Source organism: Saccopteryx bilineata, chromosome 8, assembly GCF_036850765.1.
Source record: "Saccopteryx bilineata isolate mSacBil1 chromosome 8, mSacBil1_pri_phased_curated, whole genome shotgun sequence".
Lineage (NCBI taxonomy): Eukaryota > Metazoa > Chordata > Mammalia > Chiroptera > Emballonuridae > Saccopteryx > Saccopteryx bilineata.
The window spans coordinates 28066897-28092558 of NC_089497.1; the positions used below are offsets into that span (position 1 = coordinate 28066897).

General features: G+C 38.9%; 1 protein-coding gene across 5 annotated transcripts in view; it reads right to left on the reverse strand.

The window, feature by feature from the left end:
• Positions 1-4512, reverse strand: part of ADGRG7 (adhesion G protein-coupled receptor G7) — a 100683-nt gene extending 96171 nt beyond the window's left edge. For 3 of the 5 annotated variants that reach the window (XM_066241143.1, XM_066241141.1, XM_066241146.1), the window contains exon 1: positions 4155-4512. In XM_066241143.1, the coding sequence (XP_066097240.1) occupies positions 4155-4269 (115 nt within the window). In that variant the 5' untranslated portion in view covers positions 4270-4512. Of the gene's footprint in view, positions 1-2635; positions 2857-4154 lie in introns of all 5 variants that reach the window. The other 2 variants (XM_066241144.1, XM_066241142.1) reach the window with 1 other exon arrangement.
• Positions 4513-25662: the final 21150 nt, after the last annotated feature.

Below are 25662 nucleotides of genomic sequence, written 5' to 3' on the forward strand. Positions count from 1 at the left end.
CTCCCTGACTCTTGAACTGTTTTCCCACCAGCTCTAATGGACACACTCTTCACAACCACACTCTATATTAGATCTACTTCAATAACGTGTCTTATCAAAGACTGATTGTATTCAGAATTCCAAGAGTAAATAGCAAACACCTAGAAATCAAGGAAAAATCCACTAAGCCAAGGTTCTAGCCTCTTTAATTTAAGAAAGTGACTTTAGAGAGTATTTGAGATCTTACTTCCTGGAAATTGTCATCAGTTTTGGCTCAAATAAACTCATAAATATTCTTTAAAAAGTGACTTTAAAAACAGAATCAACAGCCCTGGCCGGTTGGCTCAGTGGTAGAGCGTCGGCCTAGCGTGCGGAGGACCCGGGTTCGATTCCCAGCCAGGGCACACAGGAGAAGCGCCCATTTGCTTCTCCACCCCTCCGCCGCGCTTTCCTCTCTGTCTCTCTCTTCCCCTCCCGCAGCCGGGGCTCCATTGGAGCAAAGATGGCCCGGGCGCTGGGGATGGCTCTGTGGCCTCTGTCTCAGGCGCTAGAGTGGCTCTGGTCGCAACATGGCGACGCCCAGGATGGACAGAGCATCGCCCCCTGGTGGGCAGAGCAGTCGCCCCATGGTGGGCGTGCCGGGTGGATCCCGGTCGGGCGCATGCGGGAGTCTGTCTGACTGTCTCTCCCTGTTTCCAGCTTCAGAAAAATGAAAAACAAACAAACAAACAAAAAAAAAAAAAAACAGAATCAGCAATTTAAACATAACCAATTCTGATGTCAAAATAAGCCACACCCCTGGACCAATTACATAACAAGATTTATTCCTCAAAAAATTCCCTTTCCTTTTATGAGAATTATTTTCCTGATTTAGAGAGTGGTTATATAAAGAAGCAAGAAGAGAGACCGGTAATGGACCAGAGGACAGATTTACAACAGCAGGATGAAGACTTAATACTACAACTGCCTAAAACCCAACTTTATCTCTTCAGAAGACGCCTCTCTGGACCTTGGTTAAACCTCCAAAGGCAACCTGTTCTCTATGCAGCAACAGTCATATGAGTTGGATTTATCATCAAATTTGTCTCTTGAGGAAGTACTATAATTCAGTAACATGAAAACCAACTACCTGTGAACAAATTATTTTCTGAAAATCAATAAATTCCCATGGACCTCTCCCCTACAACACACATTTGGGAATATTTCAACCTAAAGTTTCATGTTAGCCTGAGGCATAAGTGAGTCTTGTGATAAGGGAATGAAGGTTAGGGCAGCTGGAGAAGGTGGGAAAGAATCTCATGGTGGCAGAGAGCAGTAAGTCCTAAGATCCAGAAGATGCATAGGATATAGTTGAATAAGGCATAATCATCATGACTAATATGTTAGGAGGTTAAAATACTCTCCTACTGGTAAGAGTTAAAGAAAACATCCCCTACTATTATGATTACGAACACTTTCCAACCGTGTAAGCTTTAAAATAGTCTATGAGCCTCAGTTTTCCTATCTGTAACATGGGTATAATATCAGCCTCAAAAGTGATTGTCAAGATTAAATGAAATAAGGGATGTGAATTTTTTAGCCTAGTACCTGGGATATAGTAAGGTGTTTTTTTAATTGTCAGTTTTATAATATAAAATAATGAAATAATCATGATTCTCCCCTTAAAAATAAATTTAAAAACAATTTATCTCTATACTCAAGTAACGGGACCAAAGCAAAACCATTCAGTGGCTACATAAAGTGGGGTGAGAGGAGGCAAAAAGAGAGGGAGTGGAGTGGAGTGGAATGAGTGGAGTGGAGTGGAGTGGAGTGGAGTGGAGTGGAGTGGAGTGGAATGAGTGGAGTGGAATGGAGTGGAGTGGAGTAGAGTGGAGTGGAATGAGTAGAGTGGAGTGGAGTGGAATGAGTGGAGTGGAGTAGAGTGGAGTGGAGTGGAATGAGTGGAGTGGAGTGGAGTGGAATGAGTGGAGTGGAGTAGAGTGGAATGGAGTGGAGTGGAATGAGTGAAGTGGAGTGGAGTGGAGTGGAGAGAAGTGGAGTGGAATGAGTGGAGTGGAGTAGAGTGGAGTGGAGTGGAGTGGAGTGGAATGAGTGGAGTGGAGTGGAGTGGAGTGGAATGGAGTGGAGTGGAGTGAAGTGGAGTGGAATGAGTGGAGTGGAGTGAAGTGGAGTGGAATGAGTGGGAGGGAATGAAGTAAAATGAACCCAGATTTACCAACTAAAACAAAATATGAATAAAGTAACAAGGCAAATTATAGCAGCAAGCAGTAGCAGTCTTTCGATCTTTTTTTTAAACAATAGCAGTATCCCCTTCATGGCCAACTGGGTTTACCCCAAAAACTGAAGGGTGTCCCTTATATGAAGAGCCTATTCAAAATTCTGCTTAAAAGCAAGGAAACATTTGTCTTTCTAAGGAGCTGGTGTGCTTCTACATGGGGTCTTTTTTATTTACTATTCTTTATTTGGGGCCTTCGCCCTTTGACTTTCATATACTTTCTGTCTCTACCCTGTCCTCTTAAGATATTTTTGTACTTGGGTACTTGTTTTAATGATTCTGTTGTACCTGTGCCCTTTACAAGTCACCACAAATTTCCCTTTAAAAGTAGATGTCAAACAGAGGAAGAAGGGAGGGGAGAAAATTTTCTTTAAAGTATACCTTTAGCCTGACTGGTGGAGGTGCTGTGGATTGGGTGTCAGCCGGCACACTGAGGGTCCCAGTTTGAGACCTCGAGGTCAGCAGCTTGAGCACAGGCTTGCCGGCTTGAGTGTGGGATCATCAACATGATCCCAGCCCAGAGGTCACTGTTTTAAAGCCCAAGGTAGCTGGTTTGAGCAAGGGGTCACTGGCTCAGCTTCAGCCCCCCAGTCAAGGCATATCTGAGAAGCAATCGATAAACAACTAAAGTAAAGCAACAACACATTGATTCTTCTAATCTCCTCCTCATCCCTCCTGTCTCTCTCTCTATATATATTTATAAACAAACAAACAAAAAACCATATATCTTTAAATAAGGTCTTACAAACTTAGGACCCTTAATCAGGCAAACTCTAGAGTTCATAATTTTTAAAAAAATTCAACTAAGCTACAAATAAACAAAAATGCATTTTCCCCAAGTTTAAATTTTACTTTTTTTATTCTGATACATTTTCTCATGCTAATTCTCTAAATCCTAGTAATATAGTATTCGAGAAATATTGTTCTTTGGTGGAAAAAAAAAAAGATTGATTTTCAGCTACCAATTCATCAGCAGCCAATATATTTGACTCCTTCTGTCTTCTACAGTGGATCTTTACAACCACACATTGTGCTCCTGGCTTCCCCAACCTTCTGTCCTCTGCAGTTACCCTCTCAGAGGGCAGACCGCCTTTCCTTCTATCCTCTCCTGACTGGTATTCTTTACCCTATTTACTCAGTTTCATTAGGAGCTTGCTGTTTTTTATGAAAGTGTGCTGGGCACAGCCAGCTTTGACTCCCTTAAAGAGAACCTGCCCAGCCCAGGAAAACAGTATGAGGATTATGGGAACTCCGTTGTGAATTTCTGGGGCTTTCCTTTAACACCTTTGGTTTACACATCATTTCCCTCCCCATCTCCGTTCCTTAGGTCAGCTCTAGCATATAGCAGGTGACTGACAAGTATTTGTTGAATAACCAAGAAAACTGTTCTCTGAATTATCTTAATTTTTGAGTAGTTGTCTATTCCTGCAAAGTGAGAACTTTGTGTGTAAACCATAATATAATTTTATTTACAATTCTAGAGGAAACATTCTTAAACATCCTTCTTGAAATTAAATTCCATTCTGTGTATGTTTTATTATGTGTGTAGATGTGTGTCTGTAAGTATTTTCTTTTTTTTTAGATTTAGCTAAACAAATCCAAAATGTGTTATTAATGATTTTAATTATTATTCCACTAACTATTCAGTCAGGAGTTAAAACAGCATATAGAGGCCAATTGGGCCATGTCATTTGTTACCTTGCCAACTTACATGCATGTATTCATGTATATAAAACCATGTGCCAGCCATCAGTTGACCCCTGTCTTTTATATCTCATAAATAGCTCTGTGTTGGGCAGCCTCAGCCCGGATATGGCACTTCTCAGTGCCGTGGCAGGTGTCAAGGACAGAGGCTCAATGCCTTCTCTCATCTAAGTTAAACATAGTAAGATGACATTACCTTCGTTGATCTGGACCACGACCCTCCAGATGCCCAGTCCCAAAACGACGGTGGTCAGCAGCCCATACACCACAGCCACCAGCATCCTGAGGTCACAAGCACAGCTGGAAGCCATGGGGAAGCCCAGTCACAAATCCACTAGCTGGGCAAAAAAGAACTAGCTTCTTTCCTTCTCAATATAAGAAGTTGGATCAAAAACTACTCCAAAAAATAATTTTTTTTTCTTTCACTGACCTATCAGGCAGATGCTGTCATTTTAAAGAATTTTTTAGGGTAATCAGGCAGGATGCAGTTTGAATCACCTAATAAAGTGTACACACTCTGCCTGCAGTTTTGCCTTCCCTGAAGGAGAACATGAAAGGAGCAGCTGGAGCATGAAAACAGGAAGATAACCCAGAGCAATAAAGAAGAAAGGGAGGGAATAACTCACAGGGTCAAAGGGTAAATGTCTTGACAAGCAAGGAAGTAGGGAAGAGAACCCAACCAAAGAACCCGGAGCGGAACTCAGGAAGGCAGCGGAGCTGCCGGCCACCTGCGGCTCAGCTCCCTGGGACTTTGTTAGGAGGCGCTGGCAGAGATAGACCAGTCGGCACTTCCTCCACACAGACTCCCTGGTGGGGAAATGAAGGAGGTGGTCAGCAAGAGGTTTAATAGTGATATTCACATGTGCGTTCAGTACTTATTCCTCTTAGGAAGTCCACACTTTCACAGCTGCCGTGGGAGACAAGGCATTAAAGGCGCAGGGTGGGCCCTGATGCCCAACATTACCACCCATCTGTTACGGGTGAATCCTGTCCCTCTAAAGATTAATACATGAAAGACCTAACACCCAGTGCCTCAGAATACGATCTTATTTGGAAATAGGGTTGTTACAAAGGGAATCAATTCAAAACGAAGTCATTAAAATGGGCCCTAATTCAATATGATCGATGTCTTTATAAGATGAGGAAATCTGGACACAGATACACAGGTATGCAGAGAGGGGAAGAGAATGTGAGAAGACAGCCATCCTTCCCTGCCAGCTCTTGGAAGGAGCCAATGTTAACAACACCTTTATTCTGGACTTCTGGCCTCCAGAAGTGTGGCAGTCCATTTCTGCTGTGGAAGCCCCTCAGCTGTAGTCCTCTGTTATCTACAGCAGCCAAGCAAACGAAGCCGCCGCCTCAGGCCTCAGTCAGCGCCAGCCAACGCCTCTGCCGCTGCAGTTCTGACCCTTCCTGGCCCAAGGTCCCCGTTCCTTCCCTACCCTTCTCCATCCTCAACTAAATGAATGAATGAATTCACCTTCTCCATCAGAGTTCTATTCCCGGGAGATTAAGAACAGTTTTCCAAGTGAAGACACATTTAAGCTGAGTTTTTTCAGCCCCCAAACAACTGTACATTTTCCCCTATTCTCTATTGTACTTATTTTATCAAAGTACAGCTTTGGGGGGCATGATCTTAAGCTCTAACCTTTATCCTACCCAGGATTTCAGAAAGACACGTTGATGCACCTGAAAATGGAAGAACTTAGAGGTAATGTTGCAGAAGCACAAAATAAATAAATGTGAATCCATTATCTTATTTGCTTTGAATAGATTATAAAATATCTGTTTCTGACATGTCTGCATGCACATGCACATAAAATATCTGGAAATGTACATAAATTCTTCTTGGGAATCTCAGAAATCTGATGAGAAATGTGTTTTTTATTTTACACCCCTTTTATGACTTGAAGTTTTCACCTTAGCACTTATTACTTTTTCAAGTATTATAATAACTATATTATTTCTTCAAAAATAAAAGGAACGACTTTCAATAAATAATAAATATAAGAACAAAACACCAAGCACTGTGCTGTGTGTTTTACATATCTTTATCCCACTTATTCTGCACAATAAGCCCGTGTAACAGATATTCTCGCCCGGTACATGAAGAAAGGGACTTGGGCAGGGATTACCTTAAACGGAGCTCTATAAGTAAGGTGATCTGAGTGACATTACGTTACATAGCCCTTCAGCCATTTTTATAGAGCTTTTAGTATGCTCATGACATTATGTTTTGTCAAGTCCTCATTATAATTTAACCTTAGATTCCTTTTCTTGAGAAAACTATCTCAGAGCTAGCATTCTTAGAAATATGCTGTAGAAACAGTGTCCTGCACGATCTGTAGAATAGTCTTGGTTGAATGGTATGACTACAGGAACTGCTTGTGGAACCCATAATTGCCATACAGCGACGGTGTTTTTCTCTCACAGGGTTCCAAATATTCTGAAGGGGCTATAGTCTAATGGCACAGAACCTGATTATTGTGGTGCTCAGACATTCTCTCTTCTACACTTGATGGGGAGACTAGAATCCTGGAATGCTACAATAATCATAGCTTCTTAGTGCTTTTATATTTTCAGCTGTATGCCAACTATCCAGCTAGGAACTTCAGAAATTTATGGAATGGGTGAAATTCCTAGGCACCGAAATTTAGTTGTAGGCATTTATATAAAGGTATGAATTTTAATTTTTATACATACATATGTCAAGATGACAACAACAACAACAAAAAAGAGTGAGAAATTCACATATTTATTCACACTACTCAATGCAGACATTGTGATAGGTGCTGAAGAAAAAAAGATGAACAAGAGAGGCAAAGTCCTTGCACTCACACAGCTTATACTTAAGGAGACCTGGATTTGTACCGATGTTGTCTCTAGTCTGCCCTGTGACTCTGGACAAGTTACATAAGCATCTGAACCTTGGTATCTTTATATTTTAAACATACTGGCTGAGGCCTTCTGTTCCTGAAAATTTCAGCCCTAGACAAACGTTAGACCCCAATGGGGTAAGGAGAAAAATGTAAAGGAGAGCCAGCATGAGAAGAATGGATAAGATATCCATCATGTGATGGGGAGAGGCAGCCTGGCAAAGGGTGTCAGAACCAAGGGGTAGAAGGATGTCCAGGGAGTAGACAGTCCGACATGAGAAATCAAAGCCAGACCAGTGAGAAGAAACCAAGAGGGGTCAGGAGGACAGACAGGAGAATGGGTGGGCTGGAGGGTCTGAGTACTCAGAGCCTGAGTTAGTGAGGAGGGTAGCCACATGGGTGGTGATCTAAAATAGGGAGTTAGACCACAAGCTGGGAGAGAAGGGTGTCAACACATGGATGGGAGTGGTAGAAGTAAAGTTCAGAGATTGAGTACATACCAGATGATCAATAAAACAGGTAAACATAGAAGAATAATTGGAGTCAAGTTCTTTACTCTAGGACCAGGGAGTTACAAACATGGGAAGGAAGAGAACTTGAATTCCATAAGAATTTGAAAACATTCAAAAATATGCAGAAAGAAAAGCTATGTGCAGTTAATTCTGAAGGAGCCTTATCCTTCAGATGAATGCATGAATCAGTTATGAACTTCTCGTACAAAAGAGAAAAACTCATGGCAAAGGAAGGAGTGTGACATTACTTCTTATTTCTAATACTCGAACTAAATTTCCATTGTGCCTTAAAATAAAATCCTGTAGTGTTGGATTGGAATTAGATGTATGCATAAACACAGACTCATGGTTTTCAATACATTCATACAGGGTGGGGCAAAAGTAGGTTTGCAATTGTTCATATGGAAAATAATAAAATAATATATAATAATACAAAAATAAACTTTTGCATATTCATAATTTGTAAACCTAGTTTGCTCCACTCTATATAAACAATATAGAAGTAAACATAGATGCAAAAATGTGTTAACTCATAAAAACTTACATATGTGCACATTTATGACATATGTCACAAACTTACATACATGTATTCTCTAGCTTGGTTGTTCATAAAGTCTGGGAGCATTAGCAGTCTATTAGCAGTGAGCACACCTACAGCCCAGATCTTGATTTCTAAAAATAATTTTCCACTAAAAGAAACATGGCTCCCTGGAAAAATGACTAATTCCAAGACTAAGGCAGGGAAAGTCCAAGATGAGCATCAAATATATAATGCCGGAAAGCAAAGACGTATTCAAGGAATGATGGGTACATATCAAATGGACACATAATCCAGCATGAAGTAACTTCCCATTACCATGTAAAGAATAAATCACTGGGGAACAATTTTTTTTTCCATTTTCTGTTGCATGAGGTTTTAGAACTGTTTCTATATATTTCTGCATCGCTGATTGCAAATCTGAAATTTGTTTTTTGGTTCATGCTCTAGTTTTTATGCAATTTTAATTTCTTTTTGTTACAGTTAATGGCATGCATTGGTTTTTAAATTGGAGTTAAAGGGCAACGACTCTTGGATTGAACATAACCACAAGGCAATTAATGTTTTACAAACATCACTTTTACATAATTGTAGTTGTTTTTAAATGTAAAAAATTATTATCTGATAAAAACACCCTCTTATTTTAAGATTGAATCAGGGCTTCTTCAAGTAGGTGTAAATGTAAGAATAGTCCTGACACCTTCTGTTATATATGTCGCTGTTACACACTTCAACGTCAAAGGTGCAATATTTCATCATTTGTGACATGTGCATATATTGCCTATTTTCAAATTCCCCTTGGCGATCAAGACAAAAATTGGGCTCCTTATATTGTGTGTCATAATTGTGAGGAAATACTTCGAGACTGGACAAAAGGAAAATGCAAAGGAATGTCTTTTGGTATTCCCATGGTTTGGTGTGAACCTGAGGACCACTGCAGTGACTGTTATTTCTGTCTGATCCATACAAAGGGCATCGGCAAGAAAAAACGGCATATGATCATATATCCTAATATTCCTTCAGCAATATGACCTATCCTACACTCTGAGACACTCCTGGTTCCAGTTTTTAATGGTTTTATTTCTTCTAATGAGGAAGAAAGTGAACATGGTGATCAAGTGTATTTTGATAAGATGCATGAGGAAGTGGTTGTAGAATCTAAAGGGTCTTCTTCTGATGCCAAGCAGTCATGAACCCCTCAGCAGTTTAGCCAACCTGAATTGAATGACTTAATAAGAGATTTGGGCCTATCAAAGAAAGCAGCTGAGTTATTAGCCTCCAGGCTTCAAGAAAAGAATGTACTTCACTGGTCAGCTAAAGTATCCCATTTCAGGAAGCATGAACAAATTTTTGTGGGCTTTTTTTCTGAAGACAAACACTTTGTTTATTGTCATGATATCAGTAGTCTTCTCAGCCAACTAGGTGTAATCACTTACAGTCCAACAGAATGGTGGCTATTTCTTTACAGTTCTAAACGGAGTCTAAAATGTGTTCTCCTACACAACGGTAATGTTTATGCAGCGGTTCCAATTGGTTATTCAACTCATCTGTGAGAGATTATAATGACATAAAAATTATCCTCGACTTACTGAAGTATGAGGAGCATAACTGGATCTTAAAATGGTAAATTTCCTGCTTGGACAACAGAGAGGTTTTATGAGGTATCCTTGCTTTCTGTGTTTGTGGGACAGCTGAGCTCAGGAGAAACACTGGACACAGAAGGAGTTTTCAAAACATGAAGCTCTGGAAGTAGGGATGCAAATTATTGTGAATGAACCTGTAGTTAATCGAGACAGGATCATTTTCCCCCCACTTCACATCAAACTTGGCTTAATGAAGCAGTGTTTTCAGGCTTTGAGTAGAGAAAGTGAATGCTTTCAACATATTATTTCAGCTTTTCCTGCCTTGTCTTTTGAGAAGATAAAAGCAGGTGTATTTGATGGACCTCAAATTCAAACCCTCATACGTGATGAAAAATTTGCCAGGAAGATGAATGAATAAGGAGGAGAAAGCAGCATAGCAGTCCTTTGTGGCAGTTACAAAGAACTTCCTTGGCAACAAAAAAGCAGAAAACTATAAATTTCTGGTTCAAAGGATGCTGTTGGCTTTCCACGACGTTGGATATAACATGAGCATTAAGATTCACTTCCTGAACAGTCACCTTGATAAGTTTCCAGAAAATCTTGGAGCTGTTAGTGATGAGCAGGGAGAACGCTTTCATCAAGATCTGAAGACAATGGAAAAGTGTTATCAGGGGCAATGGGACAGAAATATGATGGCAGACTACTGCTGGAGCATCAAACAAGATTGTCCTCAACAAGTACACAAACACAAGAGCTACAAACACATATTTTTGCCTGAATAGAATTTAAATAAGTTTTGCGCAAATTTTATGATTAAAATAAGTGTTTTAATATGTTCTATTTCAAAATTGTAGACGAATTCTGATGCAATCATATCTTTTAGTGTATTAGTGTATTTATTGCATTATATAAATTATTATATTTTCACAAAGATGATGCCCAAGAAGACATTCTACTTCATTATGTTAAACTAAATGTTGAAAATTTTACAATAAGATAAAAACCTAAAATCTTGAATTGCAAAAAAACCTGTAGGCTACAGAGAAAAACTAATGTCAGATTTGAGATCAGCACACTCGAATTAGGTAAGAACAAGTGTTTTTGTGGATGCAACCAAAATTTTGTTCCCCAGTGTTTGAGCATGAAAATAATAATTCTTATAAGAGATTATAATCCATTAAATAAAATAGGCAATCTACTGAAATTCTGGGACCCAGCAATCTGTGGGGTTTTTTTTGTTTTGTTTGTTTGTTTATTTGTTTTGTTGTGTTTTGTTTTTTTTACAGAGACAGAGAGTGAGTCAGAGAGAGGGATAGACAGGGACAGACAGACAGGAACGGAGAGAGAGATAAGAAGCATCAATCATTAGCCTTTCGTTGCTCATTGCAACACCTTAGTTGTTCATTGATTGCTCCCTCACATGCGCCCCGACCAGGGGCCTTCAGCAGACCGAGCAACCCCCTGCTTGAGCCAGCAACCCTGGCTCCAAGCTGGTGAGCTTTGCTCAAACCAGATGAGCCCGCGCCCAAACTGGCGACCTCAGTGTCCCGAACCTGGGTCCTCTGCATCCCAGTCCGACGCTCCATCCATTGCACCACGGCCTGGTCAGGCGCAATTTGTGTTTTAACTGGTCCTCCAACTTGATGCCTGCTGAAGTTTGGTAACCCTGTTCAGGATAATTCTCCCAGAAAGAGTGAATCAAGTTTGCAGTAAACTAGCAAATAGCAAGAGATTAAATGCCTTTTTTGTGTAATAGGACATTCCTTTGTTAATGTTTATGGGAAATCTCATGGATTTAAAAATAGCCAGACAGATAAGTATGCTAAAATTTATAAGAAGTCTATATTTTTGTCATCTGTGAAACTACTATTCTTTATCTTATTTATTTAACCAGATTTTTTAAATGGGTTTATATCCATAAGTGTCAAGAAGTTCTGAAATCCCTTTTACAGCACACTTTGTTTTATTACACTTCACATTATGGTGCTTCATAGATGTTGCATTGTTTTTTAAGAAAAAAACAAACAAACAAAAACAGAGGCCAGATCCTCTACCAGCAAAAAGATTACAAGTTGCTTTATTGCAATACTGGCTCTAATTCAGTCGTCTGGCATGGAACTCACAATACCTCTGAGGTACGCCTATATTTCCCTACCAGCTGGACTGTGACCACAGTGGAGAGTTAAGTGCACAGAAACCTGCTTACTTTACCTCCCATGATACTGATGACAAAGGCCAATCTCAACTTCCCCACCTGTTATATCATAGAAATGAGCCTCTGACTTCCTCCATAGGAAAACCTCCTGATAGCATTTGTTACTCCTCTATTACTGAAAACTCAGAGACCCTTAAATTCACCTGTTTGTATATCTATATAACCCTACCACCATCTTTTAACACCTGGTGGTCAATGAAGGGCAGGAAAAAAGGTAGCAAAGAAGCTTTTTCTAGTCAGGTTACTGACCTTTCTTTGTGCCTTCCCACTCTTCTCTGCTCTACACACCTTTGTTCTTCAGGTGCCGCCTACACTTCCCAGACAGGTGTTCCAGATATTGTCTCCGGGGATGATTGCTTCACGGAGGGAAAATTAGCACCTGTTTGTGGAAAGTGACTCACCTAACACGAGAAGTTAGTTGCCTATGCAACTAAAATATGTACCCAGGAAAGATGCTCAACTCCACCTAATGGAACCCAGAATTAAACTCTCTGTGCCTGAAAAGATTAAAAGAAAAGGATCCTTAAATTCTCTAGATCTTCATCTCTTCTGACTTGTTCCTTATATCTTTCTCTTCCCATATTTTCAGCTTTTATTTCTTCTCTTAACATCCCCAAAATCTGAGCTAATGGGCACAGTGTATGATCAAAAATGAAAGAGGAGAGAAATAGTCGACTTGGTTAGGTTAAGAAGTGCACTGTAGTTTTTTCATGCCTTGGTCACTGTCAATAATGCTGCAGTGAACATGGGTGTGCATGTGTCTTTACGTACCAATATTTTCAAGTTTTGGGGGGTAGATACCCAGTAAAAAATTGCTGGATCATATGGTAGTTCTATTCTTAATTTTTGAGGAACAACCATACTTCCTTCCATATGGTTATATTAGTTTACATTGGCATCATTAGTGAATGAGGGTTCTTTTTCCTCCATAGCCTATCCAACATTTGTTGTTACCTGTCTTGTTGATAATAGCTAATCTAACAGGTGTGAGGTGGTATCTCAGTGTAGTTTTGATTTGTATTTCTTGAGTAGCTAGTGAAGATTAGCATTTTTTCATATATCTGTTGGCCATTTGTATGTACTCTTGGGAGAATTGTCTGTTCAGTTCATCTCCCCACTTTTTAATTGGATTGTTTGCTTGTTTGTTGCTATGCTTTGTGAGTTCTTTATATATATTGGATATTAACCCCTTATCAGAGCTGTTGTTTGCAAATATAATCTTCCACTTGTTTGGCTACCTTTTTGTTTTGTTGTCTGTTTATTATGCTGTGCAGAAGCTTTTTAGTTCAATATAGTCCGTTCATTTATTGTTGCCTTTACTTCCCTTGCTTTGGGGTCAAGTTCAAAAATTGTTCTCTATAGCCAAGGTCCACGAGTTTAGTACCTATATTTTCTTTTATGTTATTTATTGTTTCAGATCTTATATTTAGGTCTTTGATCCATTTTGAATTAATTTTTGTGCAGGGGAAAAACTGTAGTCAAGTTTCATTGTTATGCATATGGCTTTCCAATTTTCCCAGCACCATTTATTGAAGAGGTTTTCTTTTCTCCACTGTGTGTTTTTTGGCTCCTTTGTTAAATATTATTTATCCAGATATATGTAGGTTTATTTCTGAGCTCTTGATTCTGTCACATAGGTCTGTATGTCTGTTTTTCCAACAATACCATGCTGTTCTGATTATCATGGCTCTGTAGTATGATTTGAAGTCAGGTAATGTGATACCTCCAGCTTCATTCTTTTTTTCTTAGGATTGCTTTGTCCTTTGATAGAGGATTGGATAAAGAAAATGTAGTACATATATACAATGGAATAGTACTGAGCCATAAGAAATGATGACATATTGCCATTTATGACCACATGGATGGAACTTGAGAACATTATACTGAGAAAAATGAGTAAATCAGAAAAAGCTAAGAACTGTATGATTTCACACATAGGTGGGATATAAAATTGAAACTCATGGACATAGATAAAACTGAAGTGGTTACCAGGTGCAGCTGGACATGAGGAGAGGATGAGAGCAGGGAGTAGAGAGGGAAAAATAAACTGTGACAGAAAGTGATTTGACTCTGGGTGATAGGTACACAACCAAATCAACAGTTCAAATACTATAGAAAAGTTTACCTGAAACCTATGAACTATTATTGATCAATATTATCCTTTTATATTTAATTTTCTAAATAAATTTTTTTTAAAGTATACTGTAGGAAATAATTTTATTTTCTTCTTTTCCTTATAGAAACATCAATTAATATGAAAGTCAACCCCAGAATTTATAGTAACTAGGCAAGAATTTCAGCCAAGAAACACTAGTCCTATGTAATGCTAGTCCTTCTAAAAACAGTAGAATGAAATTATAAGCTTAGCTGAGGCAAAATAAGTTGATATTTTTAATGTCCTAAACAAACTAGCATTATTATTTATACCTTAACAAGATAATATTATGGATCCTAAGTCTCTTGGTTGGAATTATGGAATTATTTTACAGAATTTGTTGATGCAAATACCAATTATCTATTGTTATATAACAGACCTCTCCAAAATTTAGTGACTTAAAACACATCATTTATTTGCTCAAAGTCAGGTAGTTTGGACAAGACTAAGCAGTGATGGTGTTGTACCACATGATCATTTAGCCAAGTCATTTGTAAGTTCAACTGGAGTGTCAAGGATCTGAAGCAGCTGAGATGACTACAAAGGCCAACTTGGATAGATCTTTCTACCTCATGGCTTTTTCCTCCAGGGCTGCCTCATTTCGGAAGCCCTGAAATGAGGAAACAGAATAGCCTTGCCTTCTTCACATTCAGGCTGGGTTCTAAGACAGCAACAGTGTAAGCTGTGAGACCTCTTAACATTAAGGAGTATAACTTGCTCAATGTCACTTCTGCCACATTCTACTTGTCAAAGAAAATCACAAGGAAACTACAAAATGAATGAATTTAAGGAGGCAAAATTCACTGGGGACTGTGATGTTTCATTTCATGTATCATTCTGGCTAGGCCATAGTATCTAGTTATTGGTCAAATATTATTCTAGATGTTCCTGTGAAAGTATATTTTTAAATGAGATGAATATTTAAATCTATAGACTTTGAGTAAAGCAGATTACTCTCATCCAAGCAGTTGAAGGCCATAATAGAGAAAGAGTGAAGAAGGTGGAGCTCTGCCAGCAGACTGCCTTGGACTCAGACTGCAGCACCAGCCCTTCCAGCCTGCCTTCTTAAGAGCCTAAGAGCTTACCCTGCAAATTTTGGGCTTGCCAACTTCCACAATCACATGAGCTAATTATTTAAAATAAATCTGTATCTATCCATCCCATTGGTTATGTTTCTGGAGAACCCTAATACGGTGACCATTTTGCAAATGCACCATGCACTTTCCAGATAAGGCTCATATTATTAACCAGAAAGCTTAATAACAGTGTATGATACTCAAGGGTTTTGTGATCTAGTTAGAAAGCAGGAATATAAAAAGTTAGAGCACACCAAGGATAACAATACAGAAGTCAATAGTTGATAAATAATTTACTCTACAAGCATCTACCTGAGAAATGATGGAATGACCAGTTAAGGAAACTTGCCAACCTGGGTGGGCTCATAAAACAGCATAAATGTATAACCGAGCTATATCATCAACAGGTTCCTTAGTTATGATACTACATTTTATGGCTGGTAATAAAACTCGAGAGATATAATATCCCCACATCTGGCATTTACTGTACTACCTTCAATATACTGTTTTCAGCTTATATACATGTCTTATTTTGAAGTCTAAAACATTAGGTTTAAATCTAATGCTAAAGTAATAGATATATTATATTAATATTAGTTTTCTGTGACTGTTACAAAAAAGTACCACAAACTGGGTGGTTAACAAAACAAAAATTTAATGCCTTACATTTCTGGACACTAGAAGTCCAAGATCAAGTTAATCATAGGACCAATCTCCCTCAGAAGGTGCTAGGAAAGTCTCTGCCCTAGACCTCTCACTTATCTTCTGGTGATTTGTTAGCATCTTTGACATTTCTTGGCTTGTAGACACAGCACTTTGATTCATGCCTTCACGTTCACATGGTATTCTACCTGTGTGTGTGTGTGTCCAAATTTCCCCTTTTTATAAGGACATCAGTTATATTGCATTGAGGTCTACCCTACTCCAACATGACCTCATCTTAACTAAACTATAACTACAACCTTTTTATTTTCAAATAAGGTCACATTCTGAGCTATTGGAGGTTAGGACTTCAACATATGGATGTAGGAAGTGGGGTACAATTCAGCTCATAATGATGGATTATAGTACTAATAAATTAGAATCTTAGATTTTAAAAAATAATCCAAACTCTCCTGCTAATGTTATTTGTGGTCTGACTTGTTCCTTGGGTTAAAGAAGCTTTTTATAGAATATGAACCTGGTACTTTGGCTTATGAGTTGTGTTTTCATGCTTTGCCATAAGAGGATTGCATCATTGCTATAGTTTTTTTCTGCTGTTAAGCCTAATACACATTATAGGCTGAGTACTAATCATCAGTACTCAGCCATTCCTCCATAATGTAGGTCCATCAGATGTACAATATATTTAGACACATTGCCTGGGAATTGGAGAGTAGGAAATATACAATATGCTAAGAGAAATGATATGACTTGATTATCTCTTGTGTTTCTGCTATGGACTAAATGGTTGTCTCCTCAAAATTCTTATGTTGAACCTCTAATCTCTAATGTGATGGGAGTTGAAGGTGAGGCTGTTGAGAGGCAATTACTTTATCAGTGTGGAATAATCAAGAGGAAATTAATGACCTTATGAAAAAGAGATTGAAGAGAGAAACTCTGTCTCTCTACCATGTGAAGATATAAGAAAGCATCCACCAGCAAACCAGGAAGCAGACCTTTACCAGGCACCAGATCTGCTGGTGCCTTAATATTGGACTTTTCAGACTCTAGAACTGAGATAAATAAAAATTTTGTTGTTTAATCTACCCAGTCTGTGATATTTTATTATAGCAGTTCAAACAAACAGGAAAGTTTCTCGCCAGAATTAAATCAGCAGAGATATTCAAACAGAAGTCAAACTCTCTTCCTGTGAATGAAGCACTTGTGTTGGGATCAAGGTTAGAGGACAAATGGACTTTAGAATAGAGCAGGTCTATTTAAGAAGGAACTAACTTAATCATTCACTATGCAGTAGTCACACCTCTCAAGTGAAATGAGCCCTCGTGTCTGGTGTTAGTAAACTTATATCTAATCATGGGCTTGACTACTAATTGACTACATGATTTTGGACAAGTCACCAAATCTCTCCTCTCAACATCCTCACCTAAAACAGTCTTTTTCTTTTACTTTCTCTCTTCTTTCTGTTCCTATAGCTCTCTTTCCAATTGCTACAGGTTGAAAAGGATTCCTTGGGTGCCACAATAGAGAGAAAAAAAGTATGGTTGTCTTTATAGGATTATAGTACAGTAAGAAGAAAAAAAAATCTATCTGTAGATAATTAGAGAACTAAACAGTACATGATCCAATGCTACACTAAGCTCTGTGCTATAGAAATTTATAGACAGAGGAGAGTGGTATGAAGCAGTAGAAAAGAAATTTTGAACTGAGCCATCAGGAATTGACAGAAGTTAAGCTGTGACAAAGGAAGAGAGGATGTTTTGTTCAATACTGATATAGAAATTAAACACATTTTGAAGAACAGAGAACAAGTCAGCCTGATTGGTATAAAATTTGAACAACTTTTGGGCCTGATAAACTCTGTTTGCCTCACCCTAACAACTCCCTGAGACCCTGCTCCACCACAAAGGTCTATAAGAACTTTAAGAGTGTCAGCTATATGGTCTACCCTGGAACATTTGCTGAGTGGCTTCAGACCCAGCACTGGCACTGAGTTTAAAACTGTATCAATCCAGTGAATACCACTTACCCCCACCTGGTGAATCACTGAGAATTTATTTCATGCAACTTGAGTACCACCACAGGACCTTTCAGTGACTGAGCCTATCAGGCAGCTGACAGGCAAAGGCAGGTGGAGGAGAATTTCAGGGCACCTTGGTCTTTCGATGACCTACCCCTGGGCCTGCTGCTAGTAAGAGCTGGCCTTGGTGTGCAGCTTGGTTCTTCCTGTGCACACACGGGCCCAGCAGAGGCCGCCACAAACTGTGGATCACTTTTTGGCTCAAAACAGTTTTCCCAGGGCAATTCACAGGCAGCATCTGACATTTGCCTGCAGCAGAATCCCTTGCAAGAGGCCCCAGAACCAACACACTTAGTGGCCAGCTCCAGACAATATAAGTACAGGATCCAATTAGCTTTATAAGAGTCATAGCCACAGAAAGATCTTGGCAGGCACCAGATCCTGCTGAGGTGAATTCTGCATCATGTGGCCAGCACCTGCACAGCTGCTATTATGTGCAGCTGGTACCATGACATGACCACTTGTACAATGTTCATGGTCAATTCTCACAGTTAGCCAGCCTGAGGGTCAACCCCATACGTGAATAGGCCAGTAACAATCAAGACTCAATTACAATGGGAGGGCACACATAACCCAAATAAGAGACATGCCTAAAACACCTAGATCAGGTAATCAAGTAGACTGTGCTTCTGGGTATCACAGGACACCTACTACATAAGCCATCTTACCAAACCTGTGAATAAGGCAGATCTACTTAATACACAGAAACAAACACAAAGAGCAGGCAGAATGAGAAGACAGAAAAACAGGTCCCAAATGAAAAAACAAAAGAGACCTTCAGAAAAAGAACTAAATCAAATAGAAGCCAGCAATTTACCAGCTATAGAGTTAAAAAAAAATGGTGATAAGGCCTGACCAGGCAGTGGCGCAGTGAATAGAGTATCAGAGTGGGATGCAGAGGACCCAGGTTCGAGACCCCAAGGTTGGCAGCTTGAGTGTGGGCTCATGTGGTTTGAGCAAAAAGCTCACTAGCTTGGACCCAAAGTCACTGGCTTGAGCAAGGGGTTACTCAGTCTGCTGTAGCCCCATGGTCAAGGCACATATGAGAAAGCAATCAATGAACAACTAAAGTGCCACAATGAAAAACTGATGATTGATGCTTCTCATCTCTCTCCATTCCTGTCTGTCTATCCCTATCTATCCCTCTCTCTGACTGTCTCTGTAAAAAAAAAAAAAAAAAAAAAAAAAAGTGATAAGAATAAAGATGTTCAAGGAATTTAGAGAGAAATTAAACAAAAACATAGCAAGCATACTAGAGAACATAGAAACCATAAAAAGAGCCAGTTTGAAATGAAGAATATAGTGACGTCACGGAAATGGCGCCGTGAGAAGCGCGTCGGACAGCTCTCCCCTAAATCACAACAAATTTATCAACAAGAAACAGAAAAATTTATCCTCTGAGCATTCCAGAGTTCCACACAAACTGAAAGCAAAAGGACTGTTATCACTTGAATCTGAGAGACGAGGGTGTGGAGGAAGCTACCGCAGCGACGCTCATTCAAGCCGCCAGGGAGTGCGCCTGCGGTGAGTCAGCCCATATACTTGGGAACCGCGAGCCGTCGCGAGCCGCCGCCGCGAGCGGCCACCGCAAACCGCCACCGCGAGCGGCCGCCACGAGCCGCCGCGCGCGCCCGGTCCGGTTGAGCACCGCTGACGTTCCCAGCGGCCCGCTCACTGTGAGTGGGGGTCACCGGCCACCGGTGCCCGGAGCGCCCCATTTGCGCGCGTGCCTTGGGCATTCCACGCGCCCAGGGCGCCCTGCTGGCCCGCACACCCAGGGAGCTCCATTATCCTGCGCCTGGTGCGGTCCAGCCGCCAGCGGCGGGACGAGCGGGAGAGGCTTGGGAGATTCTCTCCGTGGGCGGGGCACCTCACCCAGCCATTCAAGCTAACAATCAAACGTTGGGGGAGGGGCGCGCGCAGGCAGCCTAAAATACCTTCGGAAGCACAGCTGCGACCCAATCACTGAAATTAGCTTAACCCATAAAATCTGCGCACCCTCGGTTCTAATTGATAAGATCTCTCTCAGTTCAGCGATCCAAGACAAGAGGCGTGATATTTTTTAGTGCCTCTCGCTAAAGGGGCGGGGGCAACTTCTGATTGATAGAGCCTCCATATTCAGGGATAAATGCTAACAAGAAGGACTTGGCAGATAATAAGGTCTATACTACACTAGTCGTAAGCAGAGACTAGTGCCTCTTCTTCCCTGCAAAAACAGGCTACAAAGTGTGGAAAGCCTGGGTTGAGAGGTCCAACTAAATGATAGGCGCTGAACAGTCACCTTGACAACAATTGACTCCCACCCCCGCCTGATTACACTGGAGGCCCTGACTCTCAGAGCCTTTCCCAAAGCCTTGCACTGAGTGGGGATAGAGTGGGGATTTCCCAGCTCTTTGAGCCTCTTACTCCCCAGGCAGAAGCAGTTGCAGCCTTATAGCCGGATCACCAGGCTGCTAATTCAGAAAGGGGGGACTAGGAGAGAGAATCCAGGAAAGCAAACTCTCTCATCGTTGGACCCTGCAAACGCCAACAAGCCTTTACTTCCAGCAAGACTAAAGCCAATTATATGACATTGCCATAGAATCCCATCAACTGCAAATCCCTAACTAAGAGTGACACAGGGGCAGAGCCTGGGGTACAGAGTCACCGACTAGGAAGAGGGAGAGAAAAGAAAAAGGAAGAAGTTAACCTCTCAAAATCAAGAAAAACCCACAGACTTTACAACTTGATCCACTAATTTTTTTGTTGTTGTTGTTGCTGTTTGTTTCTTCTATCTTTTTGCCTTTATTTCCTCCACCTCGGTCCTTCTATTCTCTGCCCATCTTATGCTTCCTCTTTCTTGAACTACACTACCCATGAGTGTTGCATTTTATTTTTCTTCTTCATCCTCACCCTCCTTTAAGATTATACTCCAAAACACTTAACTCTCACTCTCTCCTCTTTTGTTTTTTTTTTTTGTGTTTTTTTTTGTCTTGCTTTATTTTGCTTTTTTCTCCTCCTATTTTATTTCTTCCTTCGTTTTTTCTCTTTTTCTTATTTTTTCCTTTCTATTCGTTTTTTCTTTTCTCATTTTACTTTCCTCCCATATAATCCTCAATCACAAACAAATTAGTTAATTTGGGACTCAAGGCTTTTTTTTGGCTTTCTCTTTTTTGCTTTTGTTTTTATTTTTTTTTTCTCTTGTTTGTTTATTTTTGTGGCATTTTGGGTCCTCCCAACCCAAGGTCTCCATTGTATTTAGTCTTCGCTCCACTTAATACAATAGATTTTTACTTATTATTTTTATTTTTTCTTCTTTATTATTCTTTTTTGGTCCTTTTTTCTGATTCCCTCTTATCCCTCTCATTATATCTCTTAGTTGACCATCACTTACAAGCAAATCATCTTATGCTTGTCTAAGATTTTCTTCCTTTTTTTTTTTTTTTTGCATTTAGTAGGTCCCTACTCCCTTTTTTTTGCCCCTTGAACTCTTCACCCCAAATCAGGCCCTCCATTATAGGCATGATATTTCCCTGAGGAGGGGAGAGGAGGGAAAGAGAAGAGAGAAAAAAAGGGGGAAATAATAAATTATTACTGTTTTTTTTTGTGGGGTGTTTTACCCTTTTTTTTTATTTTTACTCTTTATTAATTCTAATTAGTGCTATCAATAAGACCACCCTCAGATGCTGATAAGAAAGAAGAAATCGAATATTATGGATACAAAAGAAAGAGAGGTAACACAAATAGATGTGGAAAAATCTATGGAGAAAAGACTTAACATATTGGAAGCCTTGGAGCTAAATGACAGAGAATTTAAAATAGAAATCTTAAAAATACTCAGAGATATACAAGAAAACACAGAAAGGCAATATAGGGAGATCAGAAAACAACTCAATGAACACAAAGAATATATTACCAAGGAAATTGAAACTATAAAAACAAATAAAACAGAAATGAAAAACTCAATTCACGAGCTGAAAAACGAGGTAACAAGCTTAGCTAACAGAACAGCCCAGATTGAAGATAGGATTAGTGAAATAGAAGACAAACAACTTGAGGCACAACAGAGAGAAGAAGAAAGAGACTCAAAAATAATAAAAAATGAGAAAGCCCTACAGGAATTGTCTGACTCCATCAGAAAGAATAACATAAGAATAATAGGTATATCAGAGGGAGAAGAGAAAGAAAATGGAATGGAGAATATACTCAAACAAATAATAGACGAGAACTTCCCAAGCCTGTGGAAGGAACTAAAGCCTCAAATTCAAGAAGCAAACAGAACACCAAGTTTTCTTAACCCCAACAAACCCACTCCAAGGCACATCATAATAAAGATGACACAAACCAATGACAAAGAAAAAATTCTCAAGGCAGCCAGGGAAAAGAAGAGTACAACATATAAAGGAAGGCCTATTAGATTATCATCAGATTTCTCAGCAGAAACTCTACAAGCTAGAAGAGAGTGGACCCCAATATTTAAAGCCCTGAAAGAGAGGAACTTTCAGCCAAGAATACTATACCCATCAAAGCTATCCTTCAAGTATGAAGGAGATATAAAAACATTCACAAATACAGAAAAGATGAGAGAATTTATCAACAGAAAGCCCCCACTCCAGGAAATACTAAGGGGGGTTTTCCAACCAGATTCAAAGAACAAAAGAAAACAACACCACAAGTAACAGCTCCACCAAGAACACAATAAAACCAAACTTAAACTGTGACAACAAAGGAAAAAAAGGGGGGAGAGGATGGAGATTAACAGTAGCAAAGGATGATGAAGTGCAGAAATATTTATAAGATAGGGTACTACAATGAATATGGTAGGTACCCTTTTCATTACTTAATGGTAACCACCCTTAAAAAAACCACCACAAAAACACTTGACTTAAAAAAGGTAGCAACAGAGGAAAGAAGTATGGAACACAAACAAACAAAAACAAATGATAGAAAAACAAAAGAGAAGAATCAAACTAGATACAAAACTAACAGAAAGCAATTTATAAAATGGCAGTAGGGAACCCACAAGTGTCAATAATTACACTAAATGTAAATGGATTAAACTTACCAATAAAAAGACACAGAGTAGCAGAATGGATTAAAAAAGAAAATCCAACTATATGCTGCCTACAAGAAACACATATAAGCAACAAGGATAAAAACAAATTCAAAGTGAAAGGCTGGAAAACAATACTCCAAGCAAACAACACCCCAAAAAAAGCAGGTGTAGCAATACTCATATCTAATAATGCTGACTACAAGACAGCAAAAGTACTCAGAGACAAAAATGGTCATTTCATAATGATTAAGGGGAAGTTGAATCAAGAAGACATAACAATCCTTAATATATATGCACCAAACCAAGGAGCACCAAAATATATAAGACAGCTACTTATTGACCTTAAAACAAAAACTAACAAAAATACAATCATACTTGGAGACCTCAATACACCGCTGACGGCTCTAGATCGGTCATCCAAACAGAGAATCAATAAAGATATAGTGGCCTTAAACGAAATACTAGAACACCTGGATATGATAGACATCTACAGGACACTTCATCCCAAAGCGACAGAGTATACATTTTTCTCTAGTGTACATGGAACATTCTCAAGAATTGACCATATGTTGGGCCACAAAGACAATATCAGCAAATTTAGAAAAATTGAAATTGTACCAAGCATATTTTCTGATCATAAAGCCTTGAAACTAGAATTCAACTGCAAAAAAGAGGAAAAAAATCCCACAAAAATGTGGAAACTAAACAACATACTTCTAAAAAATGAATGGGTCAAAGAAGAAATAAGCGCAGAAATCAAAAGATATATACAGACAAATGAAAATGAAAATACGACATATCAGAATCTCTGGGATGCAGCAAAAGCAGTAATAAGAGGAAAGTTCGTATCACTTCAGGCCTATATGAACAAACAAGAGAGAGCCGAAGTAAACCACTTAACTTCACACCTTAAGGAACTAGAAAAAGAAGAACAAAGACAACCCAAAACCAGCCGAAGAAAGGAGATAATAAAAATCAGAGCAGAAATAAATGAAATAGAGAACAGAAAAACTATAGAAAAAATCAATAAAACAAGGAGCTGGTTCTTTGAAAAGATCAACAAAATTGACAAACCCTTGGCAAGACTCACCAAGGAAAAAAGACACAGGACTCAAATAAATAAAATCCAAAATGAAAGAGGAGAGATCACCACAGACATCATAGAAATACAAAGAATTATTGTAGAATACTATGAAAAATTATATGCCACCAAATACAACAATCTAGAAGAAATGGATAAATTCCTAGAACAATACAACCTTCCTAGACTGAGTCATGAAGAAGCAGAAAGCCTAAACAGACCAATCAGCAGGGAGGAAATAGAAAAAACTATTAAAAATCTCCCCAAAAATAAAAGTCCAGGCCCAGACAGTTATACTAGTGAATTCTATCAAACATTCAAAGAAGACTTGGTTCCTATTCTACTCAAAGTCTTCCAAAAAATTGAAGAAGAAGCAATACTTCCAAACACATTTTATGAGGCCAACATAACCCTCATACCAAAACCTGGCAAGGATGGCACAAAGAAAGAAAACTACAGACCAATATCTCTAATGAATACAGATGCTAAAATACTAAACAAAATACTGGCAAACCGAATACAACAACATATTAAAAAAATAATACATCATGATCAAGTGGGATTCATCCCAGAATCTCAAGGATGGTTCAACATACGCAAAACGGTTAACGTAATACACCATATCAACAAAACAAAGAACAAAAACCACATGATCTTATCAATAGATGCAGAAAAGGCTTTTGATAAAATACAACACAATTTTATGTTTAAGACTCTCAACAAAATGGGTATAGAAGGAAAATATCTCAACATGATAAAGGCCATATATGATAAACCATCAGCCAACATCCTATTAAATGGCATAAAACTGAGGACTTTCTACCTTAAATCAGGAACAAGACAGGGTTGTCCACTCTCTCCACTCTTATTCAACGTGGTGCTAGAAGTTCTGGCCAGAGCAATCAGACAAGACAAAGAAATAAAAGGCATCCATATCGGAAAAGAAGAAGTAAAGCTATCACTTTTTGCTGATGATATGATCCTATACATCGAAAACCCGAAGGACTCCACAAAAAGATTATTAGAAACAATAAACCAATACAGTAAGGTCCCAGGATACAAAATTAACATACAAAAGTCCATAGCCTTTCTATATGCCAACAATGAAATATTAGAAAACAAACTCAAAAAAACAATCCCCTTCACGATTGCAACAAAAAAAATAAAATACCTAGGAATAAACATAACAAAGAACGTAAAGGACCTATATAATGAAAATTACAAAGCATTGTTAAGGGAAATCAAAAAAGATACAATGAGATGGAAAAATATTCCTTGTTCTTGGATAGGAAGAATAAATATAATCAAAATGGCCATATTACCCAAAGCAATATACAAATTTAATGCAATTCCCATCAAAATCCCTATGAGATTTTTTAAAGAAATGGAACAAAAAATCATCAGATTTATATGGAACTATAAAAAACCCCGAATAGCCAAAACAATCCTAAGGAAAAAGAATGAAGCTGGGGGCATTACAATACCTGACTTTAAACTATATTATAGGGCCACAATAATCAAAACAGCATGGTATTGGCAAAAAAATAGACACTCAGACCAATGGAACAGAATAGAAAGCCCAGAAATAAAACCACATATATATGGTCAAATAATCTTTGATAAAGGGGCCAACAACACACAATGGAGAAAAGAAAGCCTCTTCAACAAATGGTGTTGGGAAAACTGGAAAGCCACATGCAAAATAATGAAACTCGACTACAGCCTGTCCCCGTGTACTAAAATTAATTCAAAATGGATCAAAGACCTAAATATAAGACCTGAAACAATAAAGTACATAGAAGAAGACATAGGTACTCAACTCATGGACCTGGGTTTTAAAGAACATTTTATGAACTTGACTCCAATGGCAAGAGAAGTGAAGGCAAAGATAAA